We start from the raw sequence: 20,090 nt of genomic DNA on the forward strand, positions 1-20,090 counted from the left end.
AACTCTCTGCCTGGCTCTATATTGACTTTGTGGAACTCTTTGTATACTCTGCTCTTAATAACCTGTCTTTTGTTAACCTGGCCTTGCCAGCCTCTCCCTCAACTATCCCTATCTACAGGTCTAGAGCGCCTCCAGCTGGTGGGCAGAATCTCCCCCAAGTTTTTTTGGGGGGGAAGTACCAGGACGCAGAAAGGAGGCAGAGGACACCGTTGGAGTAGGCCGAGGTGTCCTATGGTCCACGCCTGCCTCACGACCCAGGTCCACGCCGACCCAAGTCCACGCCTGTCCTCTGGACTACCCTGCCTCAGCCACAAGGTCCTGGCCTGCCCACCCACCCTTGGAGTGTTATATATGATTAGTGAGCTCTGGGAGTCACCCTTTGGAGGGGGGGTTCTGTAAGTTTTTTTTTTCTTGTGTTATGTTTTGTACTTTTATTTTGATATCCTGTTCTGTTCTGGCTTTTATTTTCAAATCTTGTCATGTTCAACTTCACTCTGTACTTCCTGTCTGTTCACTATATAACCGGTAAAATCTGATCACTACCTAGGAAGTATTGTATGTATCTTTCCTGCTGTATTAGCGAGCATTCTTGTTTATTGCCTGTTCCTGTTCTGTTTCTTGTTCATGTTTTGGATTTTGACTCTTGCCTGTTATTTTTGGATTCTGATTGTTTGCTGCCTGCCTCGACCCTTGCCTGTTTATTGGATATCGTTATTGGATTGCCCTTGTTGGATGTGTTTGCTTGCCTACGTGGATTTCACTAATAAACTTCTTTGCACATGGATTCATCTCTTTCTTGCTTTGTGTAAAGCAGCCAGCGTTACATATATACAGTTTTTAATACTATATACACATTTCCTGTATTTTCTGGCAGATGGCATAAGACTTTTGCACAGTACTGGTTCAGCAGGTTGGGAGGGCAGGCAGAGATGGGTTGCAGGCACATGCAATTGTTTATGCTGTAAAACAGCATACAAAGCTTGACCCAGCAGTTAAGACGGTACTTGAGACTGGAGTCACTGGTTGTCTCCGGAAAGCTTTGTACTGCCATTTCGAGGAACACACCACATCTGTTGATCCAGGACATCTTTGCTGCACCCACTGCCATTCTGTTTGTTCTTGTGAAAAAGAAGGTTGTGGGGAGCCAATTCCCAAATATGAACACTTTCAAGCGGAGGTTTCATCACCTGACAAACACAGAATGGTCACACCCGAGCACAAACTTTTGATCAGGGACCTGTTACAAACTTACAGGAGTAGTTTACTTCAGGACCATACAAACATACGACTTTATACAGTCGACACAGCCTGCACTGGTTTTGGAGAAGAACTCATTGATGCGGTTTTAGAACAGTGCACACAGATATTTGATCTGGACTTCATTATACATAATCTCCCTATATTCAAACTGGAACATGCAAAAGAAATACTAAGAATTATGCATGAGGTTTTTGATGACGTCGAACAGAGCCAAATTCAGAGTCATAATTTGTTTGATGGCAGTGTTGTTCAGGATGACCGTGTTCAGGTTGACATTGACTACACTGGTTACTTTGATGAAGAGGATGAGGATGACGAGATACAATCATCACAAAGTAGCTTGGAATCAGGCTTGTCAATGTTAAAAATCTCAGACTAGCTTCAAATTCAGGCTCAAACTTCTAGCTTGATTGTCCTGTTGTTGTGCAAAAGCCTTTTTTTACCTCTGTTACATTAAATCTTTTGAATAAAATTTACATTGTTTATAATTTTCTACTAGTTGGTGATGTTTTTGCATTTTAAAAGATAAACAATAAGACGTATGTCAATAAAGATTTTTAATATCTCCACATTTTTCCAATACATTTCAGCAAGTTAATAGAATTTATATTCCCCCTAACCGTTAAATGACAGTGTGAAATTTTTAAAATTAAATTAAATAGAAATATAAAAATGTACTTTAATACTTTGAAAAATATGCTAAATATGTTGTTCCAAATTATAAAGCAGGTTGTAGTTCTCATACAATATGGGTATGAAAAAATCTAAAAAAAAACGGTGTACATTCTTAAAGAAGCAATTTATATATGATTTACTATAACAATTGATATTTTTTTTAACCTGAACAAAAATAATTGAATTATAAGATTAGTGAGAGATTTAACCTACTCAAATGATGGAGACTTGCATATGGGGCAGTACTAGTGGTCCTCCAGCACAGGTTTGAAAACCCCTGATCTAGAACATATGTGGAGTTCCTAAAAGATGGTTTTACACTATAGGATATGAAAGGAATGTTTTATTAAATTTACTTTCTACAGGATAATACACCATCCCATGCTGAAAAAGCACCACTGATTACTTTAATTTATATAGGCATAACATAAGAAATTAAGGAGAGACCTCCATCATTCTCAGACCTAAGTCCTATTAAGAGCCTGTGGAGCATCATTATATGAGCTGGACAGCACTGTATGACAACGTCAGGCTACTATAATTACAATCATCTACTTAGGAATGCAATAGCGTATTGAGACAAAAACTATACATAGACTTACAAATTCAATGAATTGGAGAGTAATGTTTTAAATTATGTTTAATGGGTTTCAAGAATGTGGATACCACTAATATATTAAAACACAATTATTTACATTGTCACTTATTTACAAATGTAATGCCATAACCATTTTACATTGTCGCTTATTTACAAATAACCATTTTACATTGTCACTTATTTACAAATGTAATGCCATAACCATTTTACATTTCACATTTATGTAACTAGTTAAATAGGAACATTTCTCCAGTCAATTACTTTGGACTTCATCCACTGCCATAATTCCCGGTAATTCAGTTTTGCCAATAAGTTTTTCTTGAAATTCGGGAAAGCATGAAACTGTCTGCCTGGGCAATTTTTGAAAAGTTGAGTCTCCCTGAAAACGTTGACAAGGGTTAAAACGTCCTCCTGTTCTCGGGCCACATGGTGAATGCCAGTCGGCCTTGTGAGCTCCAGCTCTGTGTCTGTTTTGTCCATCAGCTCCTTCAGAATGCCAATGGACTTACTGATTCTGGCTGCAGACATTTCTGACATGTTTGGTCCCAATCCTCTCATAAAGGATTTCAAAAAATTGTTCAGGTGTTCCAGATGGAGGTCAAGAGGAATATTTTTCCCCCTTCCACCTCTACCATTCCAAAACCTGTTCCATATCACACTGTGTGCCATGCGTGGGGACAGTGTGACGTTAACCTGCAGTGTTAGTAGGAAGGTACTGTAGGCATAATGGCTATGCCCATACGCTTTATAGAAAAGCAGGGCAACTTTATAAAGTCTCATTAACCTCTCACCATCCCCTTCTTTAACTGCATCCTGCATATTTAGCAGGAAGAAGCCAAAGCCAAGTCTGGCTTCTGTGTGTTGTTTTTGGTGATCTTGATTTGTTGTACCTGCATGTTCTGGAGAAGAGTCTGATGCAGCAACAAGACCGTGTTTCTTTATCTCATGTGTTTCCCTTGCCTTCGCGTATATATACACATTGCCACACCCGTCCGCACGACACGGAAACTGCTGCCTCTGCCTTTGCTGTGTCACAGCCTGCCTTTGACTTGCAGCTTCTGTGACACCTGTCATCATGACAAAGGTGTCCACAACCTGTCCAACCTTCTCATGCAGCCAGCTCCTCTTCAGTTGTGGCAATCCGTCGTTGACATCCACTGGGACAAACCCATCTGGAATTTCTGTTAGCACACAAAATAAAATGTTTTACTTCTAACCAACAGTAGTGTAAATGCAGAGAATAAAGTCATGGTTATAATATTGGGTAATGACTTATCAAAGTGAATTACAATTTTGACAATTAACTATAACAGAAGTAACATATAGATTCATGTATTGATGTGATAAATGCTATTTCTTAACTAGGAATGTGATGCCAAGTGCCAATTTACCTGAGATATCCTGCAACCCAAAGTGCTCCATTGCAGCAGCTAGGAAGAGTGCAGTTGTGTCCTTATGCACAAATTCCTTATAGGCATTGTAAGCTGCATGAGGACCCTGTTTTGCATTGCTGCACCTATGTAACAGGAACATATAGTTTAGGGAATTGCTGAGTCTTAGTTTTCTCAGTGTTATTCTGTCCATCCCTCACAGACATTTACATTTATTAATGTAGCAGACGCTTTCTTCCAAAGTGTTTATTATTTCAATTATATAACAAGGCTAATAAATAAGGGCATTGAACCCAAAACGTGTTTGCATACCGAACAGGTCCTTAACCTCTACGCTACTACTACCTCCTCGATCACACACACCCACACAAACATGCCCGCATGCATACATGTTGATTTGTTAAAAACAGTCTTTCAGACAGGGACAATAAGAGTATTGTGCGTTCAGTGTGCTCTGTAGCACTACTGAAACTAACCAACAAACAATCTTGACAAAGCCTCAAATGCCCACACACAGTTAGTGAAAACATGCATTAAGTTGACAACATACCATACCATTGCATTAATTGAAATAATGCCCCCCGAGAACAGCACAGCTGCGTTCATGTTAGCAGTACTGTGTTCCCCATCCCATAACAACCCAATTCATGAAATGTCCAGACATCTGAACTGGTTTTTGTGAAACAGCTGTGAAAAGCATGGTCAACAAAAAGTACTTATCATCTTTGTAGTTAACAACAATATTGTTTAGAATGTAAAGACAAGCCTAATGTAATTAAGGTTCAAACAACAGTAATAATAGTACAGTATGTATTGCAGATAGCAGACGCTGTACCTCAACTTCGTCATGTTGGCTAGAAGTGTGCCATGGTCTTTTGAGGATGCACCATCATAGAAAATCCGATGATAGATCTAAATCAACATTAAAGACTTGTGATTAACAAAGGATAAACATAACTTGACACACAAGCACTTGAAGTAATCTATCTAAAAATAATCTACAGTAGTGGAATGATGCATTCATTTTGTTACTAATCAACACTCTGCAATACACGGGTTTCCTGTTTACAAACATTACAGGGTGCATGTACAACCTGGAGGCAGAAAGCCAGAGTGGTGGGCTGGTTTGCTACTGCAACAACCTTAAGTATTGAAGCTTTCATTATTGTTTGTATATAACTGCTGTCTAAATAAATGTGATTTTAGATGGATCTGTTTGTCCGTCTTTAATTTTGCAGTGTTACTGTGATACATGCATGAATTTTCATTTTAGTATAGTAATATAATAGCCGCATCTACTGGACAGCCCGAATTTGTTTTTGGCTCTGGCTCGGTTGGTACAATTAACCACGCAACAACTCCTTGGAATTTTGACTTACAGACACCGCTACTATCCTACAATACAAGGCATGTCTCTTCTTTCTGCCTCTCAGTTGCATGCGCAAGCAGTGATGACGTTGCAGAGAAATCCATGTATAGTTACTCACTTCAAAGAGGTTTCTGATGGCATGCCAGTCCTCAAACTTAAAGATGAGACCTTCTAGTCGGTCTTCCTTTGTAGCACCATCTGAGAAGGCCCACTGTATGTTTCTGCAGTTCCCCTCAGTTAGCCGGTCACCTCCTACTAATACATTTGAAACCCCGTCTGGTCCCTTTGGCACATACCTAAATGGATTACACACAAACAGTGGAATTATAAGTTTCAAGCCTTTCTCCTGCAAAAGAGTGAAAGTGGAGCCTGATTATATTCTTACTCTTTCTGAAGGTGGCGAAGTGTGTCCACCAAATCAGACGTTTTGTTCTCATCTTTAAAGAGCAGTCCCAGTGGGTACTTTGAGAATAAAAAAATTAGATTTTTTTAGATAAAAAGTATGTGTATTTAATTGTTTTTTGCAGATGTAACTCATTACTTACATCAGTGGAGCACTTAGCCATGTCCTCCGTATATTGATGTGGCATGTGGTGAACCACTACTTTCTTAAAGGGTTTAAAAACAGCCAGGTACTGGGTAAGGATGCGGCTACCAAGTACAATGAACTCGCGTCGCATATGGTCCTGGATTTCTGGTCCCGGGAGTGAGTCGCAAAGGTTGTATTGAAGGATGTCATAGTCCGGTCTGTCATTGCTCAGGTGATATGTTCTGACTCTATCTTGGACTGCAACATGATGAATCCAGTGTATGGATTTGTTGCTGTGGTGGCTGGACTGATGATGTGCACGCATGAAAAAGTCCAAGTTGTCAAATATTATGGAATATGTTGGTGTAGGAGTGGGGTGTGTGATCGAAGAAGCCGGGGAGCTCAATCCCATCTCTGCTGCTTCAGAGTCACTTAAAGGAATAGTATGTAAGAAATTTATATCAATTAATCATAAAATGGCCCTGATATGTCACTAGACATTAAGAAATCATTTTCATTTCAAATACTTATATCACTGACAACCGTGGCCTGGCCAGGATATTGTCATTTAAAAAGTGGAGTTGCAGCCCTCAACTGATGTTTATGTTGTCATTTTGTGTATTGGCCACCAGTTTTGTGATTGCAGTACCAGTTTTTGGCCACAAGTTTTGTTATTGCAATACCAGTTTTGGCCACAATCCTACATACTGTTCCTTTAAGCTGCTGAAAGGTAGCATAGCTATTTCTGAGTCATCAATGCTTGGAGCCATTTCATCTGCTGGAAAAGAAAAAAGCAATAACAATTACTACACTTTTTTATTATTAAAGGGATAGTTCACCCTAAAATGAAAATTCTTTCATCATTTACTCACCCTCATGTTACAATACATTTCTGTTCTAATGAACACACAGGAAGATATTTTCAGAAGTGTTTGTAATCAAACCGATCGTGGACCCCATTTACTTCCACAGTATTCTTCTTTCCTACTATGGAAATAAATGGGGTCCACGATCGGTTTCATTACAAACACTTCTCAAAATATCGTCCTTTGTGTTCATCAGAACAGAAATGTATACAAGTTTGTAACATCATGAGGGTAAGTGAATGACAGAATTTTGATTTTAGGGTGAACTATCCTGTGGCTGCAGCTACAGAAGTTTAATGGTTTCCACCTAGTCTTGCATATTCTGCACAATTAAAGTAATAATTTCTGATTTTATATATTTTTGTAATGTACATATTTATATGAAGTTGATGATGATTGTATTGGATGGACTCAATTTCCCATGATGCATCTGTCACACATTGGAATGTATTGGATGGACTCAATCTCCCATGATGCATCTGTGTCACTTCCTGTTTGGTGAATCTAATGAATTAGCTGGTGAGGCTACAGAGGGTAAGCTACCTGTTTGAGGTGCTGCATGCTTCATTGTGTCTCATGTGTACAAAGGTTCATATTGTTTATGGTCAACTCAACAACGAATTGTGACATCCTCTCTTGGTTTACAAGCCGGTAAAGTGGTATGTTACGCTTTATTTCGGTTATTTTAATAATGATTGACATTGTGTTTGGGTTTATGAATGTATGATTGATGGTGGTATGTTGTCTTGTGTTTGTGTAGTTCTACGTTGTTTATGTTTCCTTGTTGGAGAAATAAAACATCAGTTTGGAGAACCTGGCCTTGGATTTGTGACTAAGAGCGGTACAGTAGAACACTACGGTGAAGTCAAGGACCAGAAGTAGTCAAACCTGCATGCGAAATTGGCAAGCTATTAAGAGACTGCAGCAAGTGTTTGGCAAGAAGTGGTCTACACATTCGGAATGGATTTCCCTTTAGGAGACTGAAGTAAAGAGCTAACAAGTAAGGCTAAGCGAGCAAGCAAGCACTTAAAGTTGGTGTTTGAAGTCGCGCAGCATATCTGTGAATTGTCATCAGAACTTCATTGTTTTTGCTTTCTAAAGGATCATGAACATTCCGATTCATTGAACTACTTTAAGAGTGGACTATTGAGATTGCATTGAAATTGCAGTTTGCATTGACACATGTTTGAATGTTGAATGAATGAATTTAATGTTGTAGCCTGTTGCACATGACCTGCATTGAATTCTACTTAAGTCTGTTTCTATTGAATTGTTTGTTTTGTCTGCATTTAAGGTTGCTTGATATTTCATTGCAGCTTAGTTATACTAACTTGTGCTTGTAAACTATTGCAATTTTGAAATTCTATTTATAAATTCATCTCAAATCTTAACTTGTTTATAATTAAGGTTTATGTTTAAACACTAATTATATTGAAGCTTACTGTAGTGCTATGTATTGATACAACGTTACCTCATTTTAATAACAGATTAGTTTCATTCCACGCACAATTATTACAACATACAGAAAGTTAAAAATGTCAGACTCTAGTGAACCCACATTAAAGTACACACAAGAAAGAGTAGATCTTCCTGGCCAAGAAGACTTAAACAAGGGACCGATCGAAGAGAACACACAAGATGAAGATTTGGTGCAAGCTCAACAGCTTATAGAAACTCAACAGATACACAAAGGTGCAGAGATTGGCGATTCTATTCCACCTGACCTTCGAAGAGGTCAACGTACACGTGTCCTTTCAAAAAAGGGAAAGCAATTGCAAGATGTTAAATTGAATGATTTGGAAAGAGCATTTGAACGTATGTATAAAAGATGGAAGTACGATATTAATGGGTTGAAGAGATCAATAAAACATAAAGAAGATCCAGAATTTATTACTGAAATTGTCAATGCCATTAATGCCCATCAGGCTGATGTAAGCGCCATTTATGATCGAATTAGAGCCATCTCAGTTCCTGATCTTGAAATTAGGAGAAAGATAGATTCATGTTATGCCATCACTAAAACTGCAAGAGAAAAGGCTCAATGTTTCATCACTGTTGCAGGTGATCCAGAAGATATACCCTGGCCTGAGGCAGACTCAGTGTTTGATCCTACAGAGTCTAGTGTTGTCTCTGTGCAATCTTTTCCAGCTTCTAAATCTTCCAGTTGGATTTCTCTTGAGTCCGCACAGAAAAGGCAGCAAGCTGCAGCCGAAGTGGCAGCAACTCAAGAGGTCTTTAAAATCATGAAATCTCAACACCAATGTGAAGAGGAGATCCGGGAATTGGAAGCAGAAGAGAAGAAGGTGATCGCGGAGCGAGAGGTACAAGAAAAGGCAATGGAAGTAGAAAGAGCAAAGCAAAGAGCTCTTTTCGTAGCAGAAAGCATTGAAAGGAAAAGGAAATTGGAGGAAAAGAGAAAAGAGGTGGAGCGGCTAGAGGAGCTGAAGAAACATAACGCTGCACAGGCCAGACTACAAGTTTACGCTGAGGAAGACCAACAAGATCCTCCTGCATCAACCTTTCAAGGTAGACTGGGCACCCATGTTATTGCAGGCAGCATGTCTGGTCCTGTTATCCCCCCATTGGTGTCCTTGCAAGGTAAGGCCCCAGTTAGTAGATCCTCTTTCACCCTCCCACAAGGCTACAGCGTTGAAGCAGTAGTACCTCAAGTAAATAGTCAAACTACTTCACATGAAGCCACCAATAACCTTGTGAAAATGCTCGCAGAGGCAATAACAGCAAATAGGATTCCAATACCAGAGCCTTCTGTCTTTTTTGGAGATCCATTGCAGTATACAGACTGGAAGGTGTCCTTTCAGACTTTAACTGACCGCAAGAACTTGTCAGCTCAAGAAAAACTCTATTTCTTGCGAAAGTATGTAGGAGGCGTGGCCAAGCGAGCTATTGAAGGATACTCCCTAGTCAAAACAGAGGAAGCCTACTGTGCTGCGTGGGACATACTTGATGACCGCTTCGGGAATTCCTTTATAGTTGGCAAAGCATATAGAGATAAGATACATTCATGGCATAAGATTTCCTCTAAAGATAATGAAGATCTTCGTGAGTTTGCTGATTTCTTAACCAGTGTTACAGCTGCCATGCCTTATGTTCAGGGCTTACAAACGCTAAATGATTGTGTTGAAATTCAGAGAATTGTGGCCAAGTTGCCTGACTGGTTGAGTTCCCGTTGGAACAGAACAGCTACAGTTTTCCAAGATGAACATAATGCCTTTCCTGACTTCAAGTCATTTGTTCAGTTTCTCAACAAAGAGGCCAGAATTGTCTGTAACCCTATTACATCACTCCAAGCATTGAAGTCTATAGAACAAGAAAACTCTAGACAGAGTGATCTTGATCACAAGCTTCACAGAAATCGTAACTCAACTGCAAAAACTTTCACTACAAATTCAAGTGAGAAGACTAACCCTGTATGCGTGTTTTGTAAAAGGCATGGACATTTCTTACACAAATGCAGGAAGTTTATGGAAAAGCCAGTCGAAGAGCGAGTGAAGTTTGTGTATTCTGAGAAATTATGCTTTGGTTGTCTCAAGATTGGACATAGCTCCAAGCATTGCATCTCTAGAAGTGTCTGTGAGAAATGTGGAAAACATCATCCAACCTGTCTACATCAAGACTGGGGGGAAAAACCAATATGTGAAGGTCGTCAAATGCAGTCTACTGTTAGCCAGGGATCCGCAGAAAGTAAATGTGAGCAACCCAATGACTATCTAGAGACATCGTTGGCAATTTCCAACAGGGTTATTCAATATGATAGGAACACTCATACGTCATCAATTCTCCCTGTGTACGTGTCATCAGCAACTAATCCTGAAGAAGAGACTTTGGTGTACGCCTTGCTCGACACTCAGAGCGACACTACCTTTATTCTGAAGGACATAGCTGATTTGTTACCTGTAAAGCAAGATCCTGTGAGGCTCAATATCTCCACAATCACATCAAAAACAATGGTTGTGTCAAGCAATAAGTTGTATGGACTACAGGTAAGAGGTTTGAGGTCTGAAGAAAGAATCAACCTTCCAGTTACATATACTAGAGAATATATACCTGCAAATAAATCTGACATACCTACCTGTAAGTCTGCAAAAAGTTGGCCTCATTTAGAACATCTAGCTGACGAGATGGCACCTGAACTTGACTGTGAAGTGGGATTGCTGATCGGTTATAACTGTTCCCAAGTCTTGCTTCCCAGAAATGTGGTCAGTGGTAAGGAAGGTGAACCGTTTGCTCAGAAATCTGTGTTGGGGTGGAGCATTATTGGCTACAGCAACCCTGACAATGGGTTTGCAGATGAAATTGGAATCAGTCATCGAATCATCTCAAAAGAAGTCCTTCCAGCCACTCAAACTCCTCAACCAATTAAGTCTGAAGTCCACTTTGTGTATCAAACTAAAGTAAAAGAAATGTTTACACCAGCGGACATGTTGAAGATCTTTGAGTTAGATTTTACAGCAAAGGAACTTATAGACTCTAACTGGTTCACTAGGCCAAGTTTCCTGTGGCAACGAGAACTCCCCAAAGATGAGGTCAAGGCAGAAGAAAGTGATAGCGACCCAGAGCTCAGAAGGGCCCAAGTCCTCACAACCAAAGTGACAGAGCAAAACGTCTTTGTTGAATCGTTGCAGAATTTTTCGGATGGGGAAAGAATGGTTAAGGCTATAGCAAGACTGAAGTGTTGGGCAAGGAAGGTAAAGGGGCGAAAAGAGAGATCAGAGTCTACAAGACTTAAAGAAAGGAAAGAGGTGAAATCAAATCAGCCCTTTAGACTGCACAGGTTACGCCCATTTGTAGATGAACACAATATTCTGAGAGTGGGAGGAAGGTTGACTAAATGGAAGAAGGAGTATCTTTTGAATCTACAACAAAGGAGTAAGTGGAGTAAGAACCATCGAGAGACAAAGGTCAATGATGTTGTCTGTCTTCAAGATGACCTGGATCCACGAAACCGTTGGAAGCTTGCCAAAGTTGTTGAAGTCTTTCCAGGATCTGATGGGTGGGTCAGGAAGGTCAAAGTTTTAGTCAGTGATGCAACATTAGATTGTAAAGGTGCATGCACTATTAAGTCAGTGTATTTAGAAAGACCTGTACACAAAACAATATTTTTATTTGAGCCTGATTAAGGTGTGAGATTTTAAATCATAGATTATGTTGATTTATTGTAAGTTTTTGAGGTTCATGTGAAAGATTGTGTGTGTGTGATTTAACTTACCTTTGGGTTTTCAGAATCACATTTATGTGATGGTGGGAGTGTGGCTGCAGCTACAGAAGTTTAATGGTTTCCACCTAGTCTTGCATATTCTGCACAATTAAAGTAATAATTTCTGATTTTATATATTTTTGTAATGTACATATTTATATGAAGTTGATGATGATTGTATTGGATGGACTCAATTTCCCATGATGCATCTGTCACACATTGGAATGTATTGGATGGACTCAATCTCCCATGATGCATCTGTGTCACTTCCTGTTTGGTGAATCTAATGAATTAGCTGGTGAGGCTACAGAGGGTAAGCTACCTGTTTGAGGTGCTGCATGCTTCATTGTGTCTCATGTGTACAAAGGTTCATATTGTTTATGGTCAACTCAACAACGAATTGTGACATCCTCTCTTGGTTTACAAGCCGGTAAAGTGGTATGTTACGCTTTATTTCGGTTATTTTAATAATGATTGACATTGTGTTTGGGTTTATGAATGTATGATTGATGGTGGTATGTTGTCTTGTGTTTGTGTAGTTCTACGTTGTTTATGTTTCCTTGTTGGAGAAATAAAACATCAGTTTGGAGAACCTGGCCTTGGATTTGTGACTAAGAGCGGTACATATCCCTTTAATCAATAGAGACATAACATTTAAGATGACACAGCATTTGATGTGGGTTTTTTTCCGCATTTGAGGTGTTTGTTGAGTTTCTATATATCGGTCAATTGTTATATCACCAGACAAGGGAAGCTCTTCCATACTTTTATGGACTGTATTAAGTGGCCCCTTCGGATCCCTGGTGCTTTGGTCTTCGGTGGTGACAACTCTCTGACCAACATCAATGTTTCCTTCTGCTTCAGAGTTCAGGAAAACTTCATTCTGGACCTTTAACATTTTTATAGAGTCCCCACATAGGAGTGCTAACTCCTTCTGCTTCTCTTCAGAATTTTTGTGAGTGGTTGTTATACCCATTTTGCTCAGCCTTTCAAACACTGCTTTTTTCGCCCCACCATAATGTAGAATACTATTTAGGTAGTATGCAAAGGCTGACAGGCGTGCTTCTCTTCCCCTCAAAGCAATGGACGCTGCTGCACAAGTTGCAGTTTGAGAGTGGTTAGTAGCAGTTGTAAGAACTGAGAAAAAGAATGGTGAAAAACACTTTAGGTCTGCCTCTAAGCTGGAAAATGAAAACGCTTTCAGATCAGCTGGAGATGACTTCCACAGGATGAAACCGTTGGTTGGATCACAGATCTGTTTGCACTCGTTGCTTATAAGCTTCAGAATGTGCACCTTTATTTCCTCAACTAGGTGTTTATGCTTCAAAATTAACTTTGCAGCTGTTGTCCATTTTTTGTTTTTGATGCTGTTCACGATTGAGGCATCTTCAGGATGGCATACCTTGCCAACAGTCTGTGACTGGTAATGGGTGACAACCTGAAATATAAGATAATGTATCAGTGTGAAGAATAACATTATAGTCTAATAAGTATAATGTGCATTGTCAATACATTGGAATATACAGAATGTTAAATATACAATTGCAGAGCAGGTCAGATCATGGTCAGTACAACATGCTAGTCCATTACAAAAGGAAGTTCTTACACACTTACAAAGGGCGGGGCTAAGATCGGCTGGCACCCAGGCTAACAAAGTGCTAGATGAATACACATTATGCTACCATGTCGTCAAATATGACTAACGTTAGATGATATAATCATAGGTAAACTACACGGAAATTAGTAGTGTGGGAATGCACGTGTTTATCACATTGGACAATAAACACGACTCACTATTCACTCATTAAAAACTTGCATTCGAGGTTATTCTCATAGTCACATCATAATAACTAGAAATTTACCAACAACAAGCTTACCTCTGTAATGCTTCTTCGCGGTTTTGTACTGGTTGAAGTTGACGGAGTGGAGCAGAACTTCTTCAGAGCCCTGGGCGTCTTGGAGGGAGTAGGCTCCCGGTCTCTTTTCTCTGATGCCTGAGATGAACTCGCTTCTTCAGCCTGGTCTCCTTCGTCGTCTTTCCATTTATTTAAAACGGGCACGTCGCGTTCCAACCGTGTTATTAAGTTATGACAGGACCGACAAATGCGAAGCGATTTTTGTGCTGTTTTGTGGAGTTGTAATCCTAAACGGAGAACTTGTTCGTATATGCGTTCACCTTTAAAGTTTCTCTCAAAAATGAGGATCGATTTGGAAAGTACTCCGTGTATCCTTAAATTCTTTTTACAACACCGGCAAAAATCGTTTACACTCATCTTCTTCTTCTACTTATTCCAGCGTGAGTGCAGTTGAGGTTTGTTGACAACAACTAAGCGTCGCTTAAACTACGTCACACACTCCGTTGCTCTGATTGGTTGTAGGTCTATCCAATTGAGTGCAGAGGCATTTTTCGGTTGAGACCCGCCCCATAATCATAGCCCAATGGAGCGGTATCAGACTCAAATTCTGACTAGAATTGAGTATGACAACGTCAGGCTATGGGAAAAGATTAATCGCATACAAAATAAAAGTGATTTTTGGCATAATATATGAGTGTGTGCTGTGTGTAATTTTTATGTACATATAAATACACACACATTCATGTATGTATTTAAGAAACAAATATATGTTTATATATATTTATTTATATTTTTATATATTCTATATTATATATAAATTATTTTTTATATATATATATATATAAATAAAAAAATCAGACATGAATATAAGTATGTGTGTGTGGTTAAATATACACAATAATTACGCACAATACACACACATATATTGTGCAAAAAATAACTTTTATTTTGTATGCGATTAATCTTTTCTCAGCCCTAATATATATATATATATATATATATATGTATATATAGGCCGGCGAAATCCTATCACCACCTCCAAGCGGTGCCGGCCGGAAACAGGACATTCCTGGCTAACGGTGAAGGTCTCCAAGTGTCAGGCGGAGTGACGCGTCGATTTGGAGTGCCTCAGCAGTCGCATCAATGGCAATATCAACTCAACAAGCTTCGAACCAACCCAGGGCGTCCCCCGTATGCAACGTGCGCCATCCCCGTCCGGACGACGAGAGGAGGCATGGGCTCCATGCCCAGGGACTACGACGTGGCCAAGGGAAGACAGCCCATAAGCTACGCCTTGCCACGCTCAACATTGGAACACTCACTGGCCGCAGCCGCGAGCTAGCGGACACTCTGAGGAGACGACGGATCGACATCGCCTGCGTCCAAGAAACCAAATGGAAAGGATCCAAAGCCCGAGACATTGGCGAGGGATACAAGCTCATTTACCACGGCGTCGAAACACGGAAGAATGGCGTCGCCATCGTGATCAACCAACGCCTGCACAGGTGCGTCACCGAAGTAAACAACATCTCCGATAGGCTTATGTCAATCAAAATCATAGCTGGCCCGACCACCATACGCGTGTCACCTGCTACGCCCCGCAGACAGGATGCCGGGGTGAGGAAAAGGACGAGTTCTGGGAAGAACTTGATGCCCACCTCAGGCTGGTGGATCCCGAAGAACACCTCCTGATCGGTGGCGACCTGAACGGCCATGTAGGAGCGACGAGGGATGGATACGAGCAGTGCCATGGTGGCCAAGGTTTCGGAGACCGAAACGATGACGGACGCCGGAATCTCGACTGTGCAATGGCCCACGACTTAGCCATCACTAACACCTACTTCAAGAAGAGACAAACGCACCTGATTACGTATGTCAGCGGCAGGACCTCTACCCAGATCGATTATTGGATGCTGCGGCGCTGGGACCTGAAACTTGTCCTGGATGCCAAGGTGATCCCATCAGACAACATCGGCCCCCAACACCGGCTACTCACCTTGGACCTCCGGCTCCACCTGCGACAACCCCGAGTACACAAGACGGGCCTCGAGTGGATCAAATGGTGGAAATGGAAGGACCACAGAGTGCAACTGACAGCAGAGCTCAATTTCCTCAACACCAGCCTGGACCACCCAGCAGAAAACCAGACATTGGAGCTGTATTGGAACCAGATTACTACCCAAATACGCGAGGCCGCCACAAACACGCTAGGAAAGACGAAGATGGGAAGAAGATTTATTGACAAGGCGACGTGGTGGTGGACGGATGAAGTCCAAACGTCGATCAAGGCAAAGAAGCTGGCCTACAAGACCTGGGTCAGAACACGCCTGGACACCGACCGCCAACAATACCGAAACCTCAAGTCGATGGCGAAAAGGGCTGTGGCAACAGCGAAAGCAAGGCACAACGACGACCTATATGAACAGCTCGACATGCCAGGAGGAGCAAATGGAATATACCGCCTCGCCAAGTCCCGACACCGAGCATCCCAAGCCACTGGACACGTGCTACACGTCAGAAGCGCTGACCACCACCTTCTACGCGACACGCCAGCCATCCTTCAACGATGGCGGGACTACTTCGCACAAATCTCCAACGAGGTATTACCGCACCCACCTATCCCCAGCCCGGAACCAGTGCTTGGACCCGTGCCATTGATTAGCGTGCCCAAAGTCATGGCAGCCATCAACAAAATGAAAAATGGAAAGGCAACGGGCCCCGACGACATTCCCGCGGAAATGTGGAAGATGATGGGACAAAGAGGAGCGGAAACCCTCACACCCTCTTCAACCAGATCACCAAGGAGGGGAAGGTGCCCCGGGACTGGACGACCAGCATCACGGTGCCAATATGGAAAGGGAAAGGAGACGTGACCGAATGCACCAACTATCGTCCGATACGCCTTCTGTGCCACACGATGAAGATATTCGAGAGAGTTCTTGACCAGAGGCTTCGAAACATCGTCAGGATCACGCCAAACCAGTGCGGCTTTGTTAAAGGCAGAGGGACGACCGATGCCATACACGCCGCCCGACTCCTCCTGGAGAAACACAGGGAGTAAAATAAGAAGATCCACCTGGCTTTCCTAGACCTAGAAAAAGCCTTTGACCGTGTCCCCCACGACCTAATCTGGTGTGCACTCCGAGCGCACAACATCCCAGAAGAATACGTCCGATGGACGCAACTGCTGTATCAGGATACTACCAGCGTCGTCCGGTGCCCAGCAGGCATTTCGCCCACCTTCGAAGTAAGCGTCGGAGTGCACCAGGGATCGGCCCTTTCCCCCCTCCTGCTCATCCTTTGCATTGACACGGTGACGGCTGATATCCAAATGAACCATCCGTGGACACTTCTGTACGCCGATGACGTCTTTCTCTCCAACAAGAAACGCGAAGCCCTCAGCGTCCAAGTGCAGCGATGGAACGACCACCTGAACGAGAAAGGCCTCCGTCTCAACCTCAAGAAGACTGAGTACATGACTGAGCCCACAGTCTGATGGCACCATCAACGTCAACGGACAGGACCTACAGAAAGTCGACCACTTCAAATACCTCGGGTCCACCCTCTCGTCGGATGGGGACTCCCTGCCAGACGCGCGCGCACGAGTGAATGCCGCATGGATGAAGTGGCGGCAAGTCACCGGAATCCTATGCGACCGACGGATGCCAAACCACCTCAAGGCGAAGATAAACAAGACCGTCGTGCGACCCGTCGCGCTCTACGGAGCTGAATGCTGGCCAGCATCCACCAATTCATCACCGAGCCCTCCACGCCATGGAAATGCGCATGCTTCGGTGGTCGCTTGGACTGACTCGACTGGACCAGGTCATGAACGAAGACGTCAGGAAAGTGATGGGGGTGGCACCAATCACCGAGAAGATGAGAGAGGCGCGACTCCGATGGTACGGGCATGTTGTGCGCAGCGATGAAGACTCTGTCGCGAGGACTGCCATGCGCCTGAGCCCAGAAGGACGTCGACCACGAGGACGGCCGAAGAAAAGATGGCTGGATCGAATAAAGGAGGACATCAAGGAAGTCAACTCAAACTTACGTTTGAGTTTTGTTCAAGTAAACAGAATATTTAGGACTGCTTGGGCTTTAAATATTTTAAATACAGGATACTAATATATATATATATATATATATAGTATCCTGTATTTAAAATATTTAAAGCCCAAGCAGTCCTAAATATTCTGTTTACTTGAACAAAACTCAAACGTAAGTTTAATGATGTGCCATGAGAGATGTTGTCAAGGATATGAAATGCATAACACCATCAAAGCTTTGCATAGAAAATGAAAAAAAAAACGTAATATCCTTGTCAAAACAGAGATCATTTAAAGACTCTTCTCTGTTCTCTGTTAGTCATACAGGATGAAATCAATATAGCAACATTGACCTATATTGAATTTTAACTGCACAAACTTTAACTGCACCTTCATTGTATTATAAATAATATTAATAATAATTTAAATTGTTTTATTTAATGTCTGATTATAAAGTCATCTCTTTATCTACAATCATTGTTTAGGTACCACTTTTTAATAAGGATTCATTTGTTCTCATCAATAAATGCATTATAGCTAACATGAACATGAACAATACATTTTTATGAAATCTAATAATTTTTTGTAATTGTGCATTAGCCAATATTACACAACTTTTGATTTTGATTGTGTTTGTTAATTGTGTTACCAACTCAATCAAATATCTAAACGATTGTTTGTGAAGAACCTGAACTTACAAGTCAAGACTAATATTATCTATAAATAGAGGAACTATCATACATAGGTCTGCTTAAATTATTGTTAAAATATATTTTATATTTATTGAGTAAGTAGTTTATTACATAAAAATACATTATGCTCAGTTTTCTCACATTTGTTTTCTCAACAGGTCATAATCTGCCCACTTTTACACCACCATATGAACACCAGTGGGCCTGTGGAGTTCTTCATCCTTGATGGACTGAAGGAAAAATTCATCCTTCCCTTTGTCTTTACTGCTTACATCTCTATACTGAGTGGAAACAGCATGATCATATATCTTGTTAGAACTGACCCTAAACTCAACACCCCAATGTACTTTTTCCTTCATAATTTGTCCTTCAGTGATATTGTTTACACATCTGTAACAATGCCCAACATATTGTCTATGTTTTTGACCGGAGTAAGAACCATCTCTAAAACAGGATGCTTTCTTCAAATGTACTTTTTTCTTTCAATCAGTGTGTCAGGACGTGGTTTGTTGACTGTGATGGCTTTTGATCGCTATGTAGCCATTTGCAACCCCCTGCGTTACACCACTATCATGACCAGACGGGTGTGTGTTTTGTTGATATTTGCTTCGTGGTGTTTTGGACCTTTTATTGTTCTGCCTGCATGTATCTGGGCTACTCTGTTGCCATACTGCGGGCCGAATGTAGTTAAACACTTGTTTTGTGATCACTCATCGGTAGTAGTCCTAGCCTGTACTGACACCACTAGAAATGGTGTTGTGTCTCTAACAAATGCTCTCATTGCCATCATCAGTACTTTTCTTTTTATCTTAACTTCATATATCTGTATAGGCAAAGCCGTCAGGAAAATGAGCAGGGCAGATCAGCTTAAAGCTTTTGGCACATGCGTGTCCCATCTAATAGTGGTGTGCATTTCCTACGTATCAGCTGTCTTTGTGTACGTCTCCTATCGAGTAGCCAAATTTGACCCAGATGTTCGTATAATCATTGCTGTACTTTACAGCATGCTGACACCTCTACTGAATCCCATCATTTACAGCCTGAGGAACAAAGAGCTCCAAGATGCAATAAAGAGAGCATTTGGGAAATTCACAACTGCTTCAAAAGAAACCAGGAAAACAGTGCCCTCCATTTCAAAGTGAAAGAAACATCAATGTTAAACATTTCATTGACACTTCATAATAAAATCCTATATGTTGACATTAACTATGACACTAATATACAAACAATATATGAAAATCTAAAATGTATAAATGTACAGGTTCATTTCAACATTAACTAATACTTATTTAAAATGTGTTTACATTAGTTACTGCACAAACATGAATGAATATTTTAATTATTAATAACTAAAACGGATTAATATGTGCTGTAAAATATGTTGCTCTTATTGTTGGTTCACATTATGATTACATACTTGTTTTTTTCCACTGTCAATGGCAATCTCAATATCAGAAATCAGTGGCTTTTATGGAAACAACAGTGAGGATGAAAAAAATGGGTAAACCAAGACAACAATTCATGCATTTAAGGTTTTTGTGTGGCTAAACTGTGTGCTTGTTTAGAAATCTGCTGCTTTTCAGTGTTTAGCTT

General features: G+C 41.0%; 3 protein-coding genes across 12 annotated transcripts; 2 read left to right on the forward strand and 1 right to left on the reverse strand.

Annotated features, from left to right (window-relative positions):
* Window positions 1-2,560: 2,560 nt before the first annotated feature.
* LOC141366064 (uncharacterized) lies at window positions 2,561-14,394 on the reverse strand. 9 transcript variants are annotated; one of them, XM_073871093.1, is made up of 9 exons: window positions 13,781-14,394; window positions 12,645-13,341; window positions 5,839-6,597; window positions 5,679-5,755; window positions 5,412-5,589; window positions 4,760-4,836; window positions 4,480-4,611; window positions 3,925-4,049; window positions 2,561-3,714 (listed from the first exon to the last, which is right to left on the reverse strand). In XM_073871093.1, exons 1-3 carry the CDS (start codon window positions 14,174-14,176, stop codon window positions 6,494-6,496), a joined length of 1,197 nt encoding a protein of 398 aa, XP_073727194.1. In that variant the 5' UTR covers window positions 14,177-14,394; the 3' UTR covers window positions 2,561-3,714; window positions 3,925-4,049; window positions 4,480-4,611; window positions 4,760-4,836; window positions 5,412-5,589; window positions 5,679-5,755; window positions 5,839-6,493. The 9 variants fall into 9 exon arrangements, with proteins under 9 accessions (XP_073727194.1, XP_073727192.1, XP_073727193.1 ...); XM_073871091.1 differs by having other exon boundaries at window positions 5,839-6,600; XM_073871092.1 differs by having other exon boundaries at window positions 4,475-4,611; window positions 5,839-6,600.
* On the forward strand, window positions 6,970-12,495 carry LOC129449271 (uncharacterized). Of its 2 annotated transcripts, XR_012371022.1 has the most exons (3): window positions 6,970-7,347; window positions 7,449-12,341; window positions 12,443-12,495. XR_012371022.1 is itself a non-coding variant. In XM_055212057.2 (2 exons), exon 2 carries the CDS (start codon window positions 8,224-8,226, stop codon window positions 11,824-11,826), a length of 3,603 nt encoding a protein of 1,200 aa, XP_055068032.2. In that variant the 5' UTR covers window positions 6,970-7,347; window positions 7,449-8,223; the 3' UTR covers window positions 11,827-12,495. The 2 variants fall into 2 exon arrangements, 1 of the variants encoding a protein (XP_055068032.2); XM_055212057.2 differs by having other exon boundaries at window positions 7,449-12,495.
* A 4,291-nt stretch (window positions 14,395-18,685) lies between the features above and the next one.
* LOC129423085 (olfactory receptor 6C75-like) lies at window positions 18,686-19,639 on the forward strand. The gene has a single exon (XM_055179218.2). It carries the CDS (start codon window positions 18,686-18,688, stop codon window positions 19,637-19,639), a length of 954 nt encoding a protein of 317 aa, XP_055035193.2.
* The last annotated feature ends 451 nt before the right edge of the window (window positions 19,640-20,090 follow it).

Source organism: Misgurnus anguillicaudatus, chromosome 9 (assembly GCF_027580225.2).
Source record: "Misgurnus anguillicaudatus chromosome 9, ASM2758022v2, whole genome shotgun sequence".
Lineage (NCBI taxonomy): Eukaryota > Metazoa > Chordata > Actinopteri > Cypriniformes > Cobitidae > Misgurnus > Misgurnus anguillicaudatus.

Excerpts from the sequence above, each read along its gene's own strand:
- LOC129449271 (XM_055212057.2), top strand. The coding sequence starts at position 8,224 with ATGTCAGACTCTAGTGAACCCACATTAAAGTACACACAAGAAAGAGTA.
- LOC141366064 (XM_073871090.1), bottom strand. The coding sequence starts at position 14,176 with ATGAGTGTAAACGATTTTTGCCGGTGTTGTAAAAAGAATTTAAGGATA. Across the intron at positions 13,342-13,780 it reads CGCGAAGAAGCATTACAGAG|GTTGTCACCCATTACCAGTC; the intron begins GTAAGCTTGTTG and ends CTTATATTTCAG. Across the intron at positions 6,955-12,527 it reads TCTATTGATTAAAGGGATAT|TTCACCCTAAAATCAAAATT; the intron begins GTACCGCTCTTA and ends GCCACAGGATAG.
- LOC129423085 (XM_055179218.2), top strand. The coding sequence starts at position 18,686 with ATGAACACCAGTGGGCCTGTGGAGTTCTTCATCCTTGATGGACTGAAG.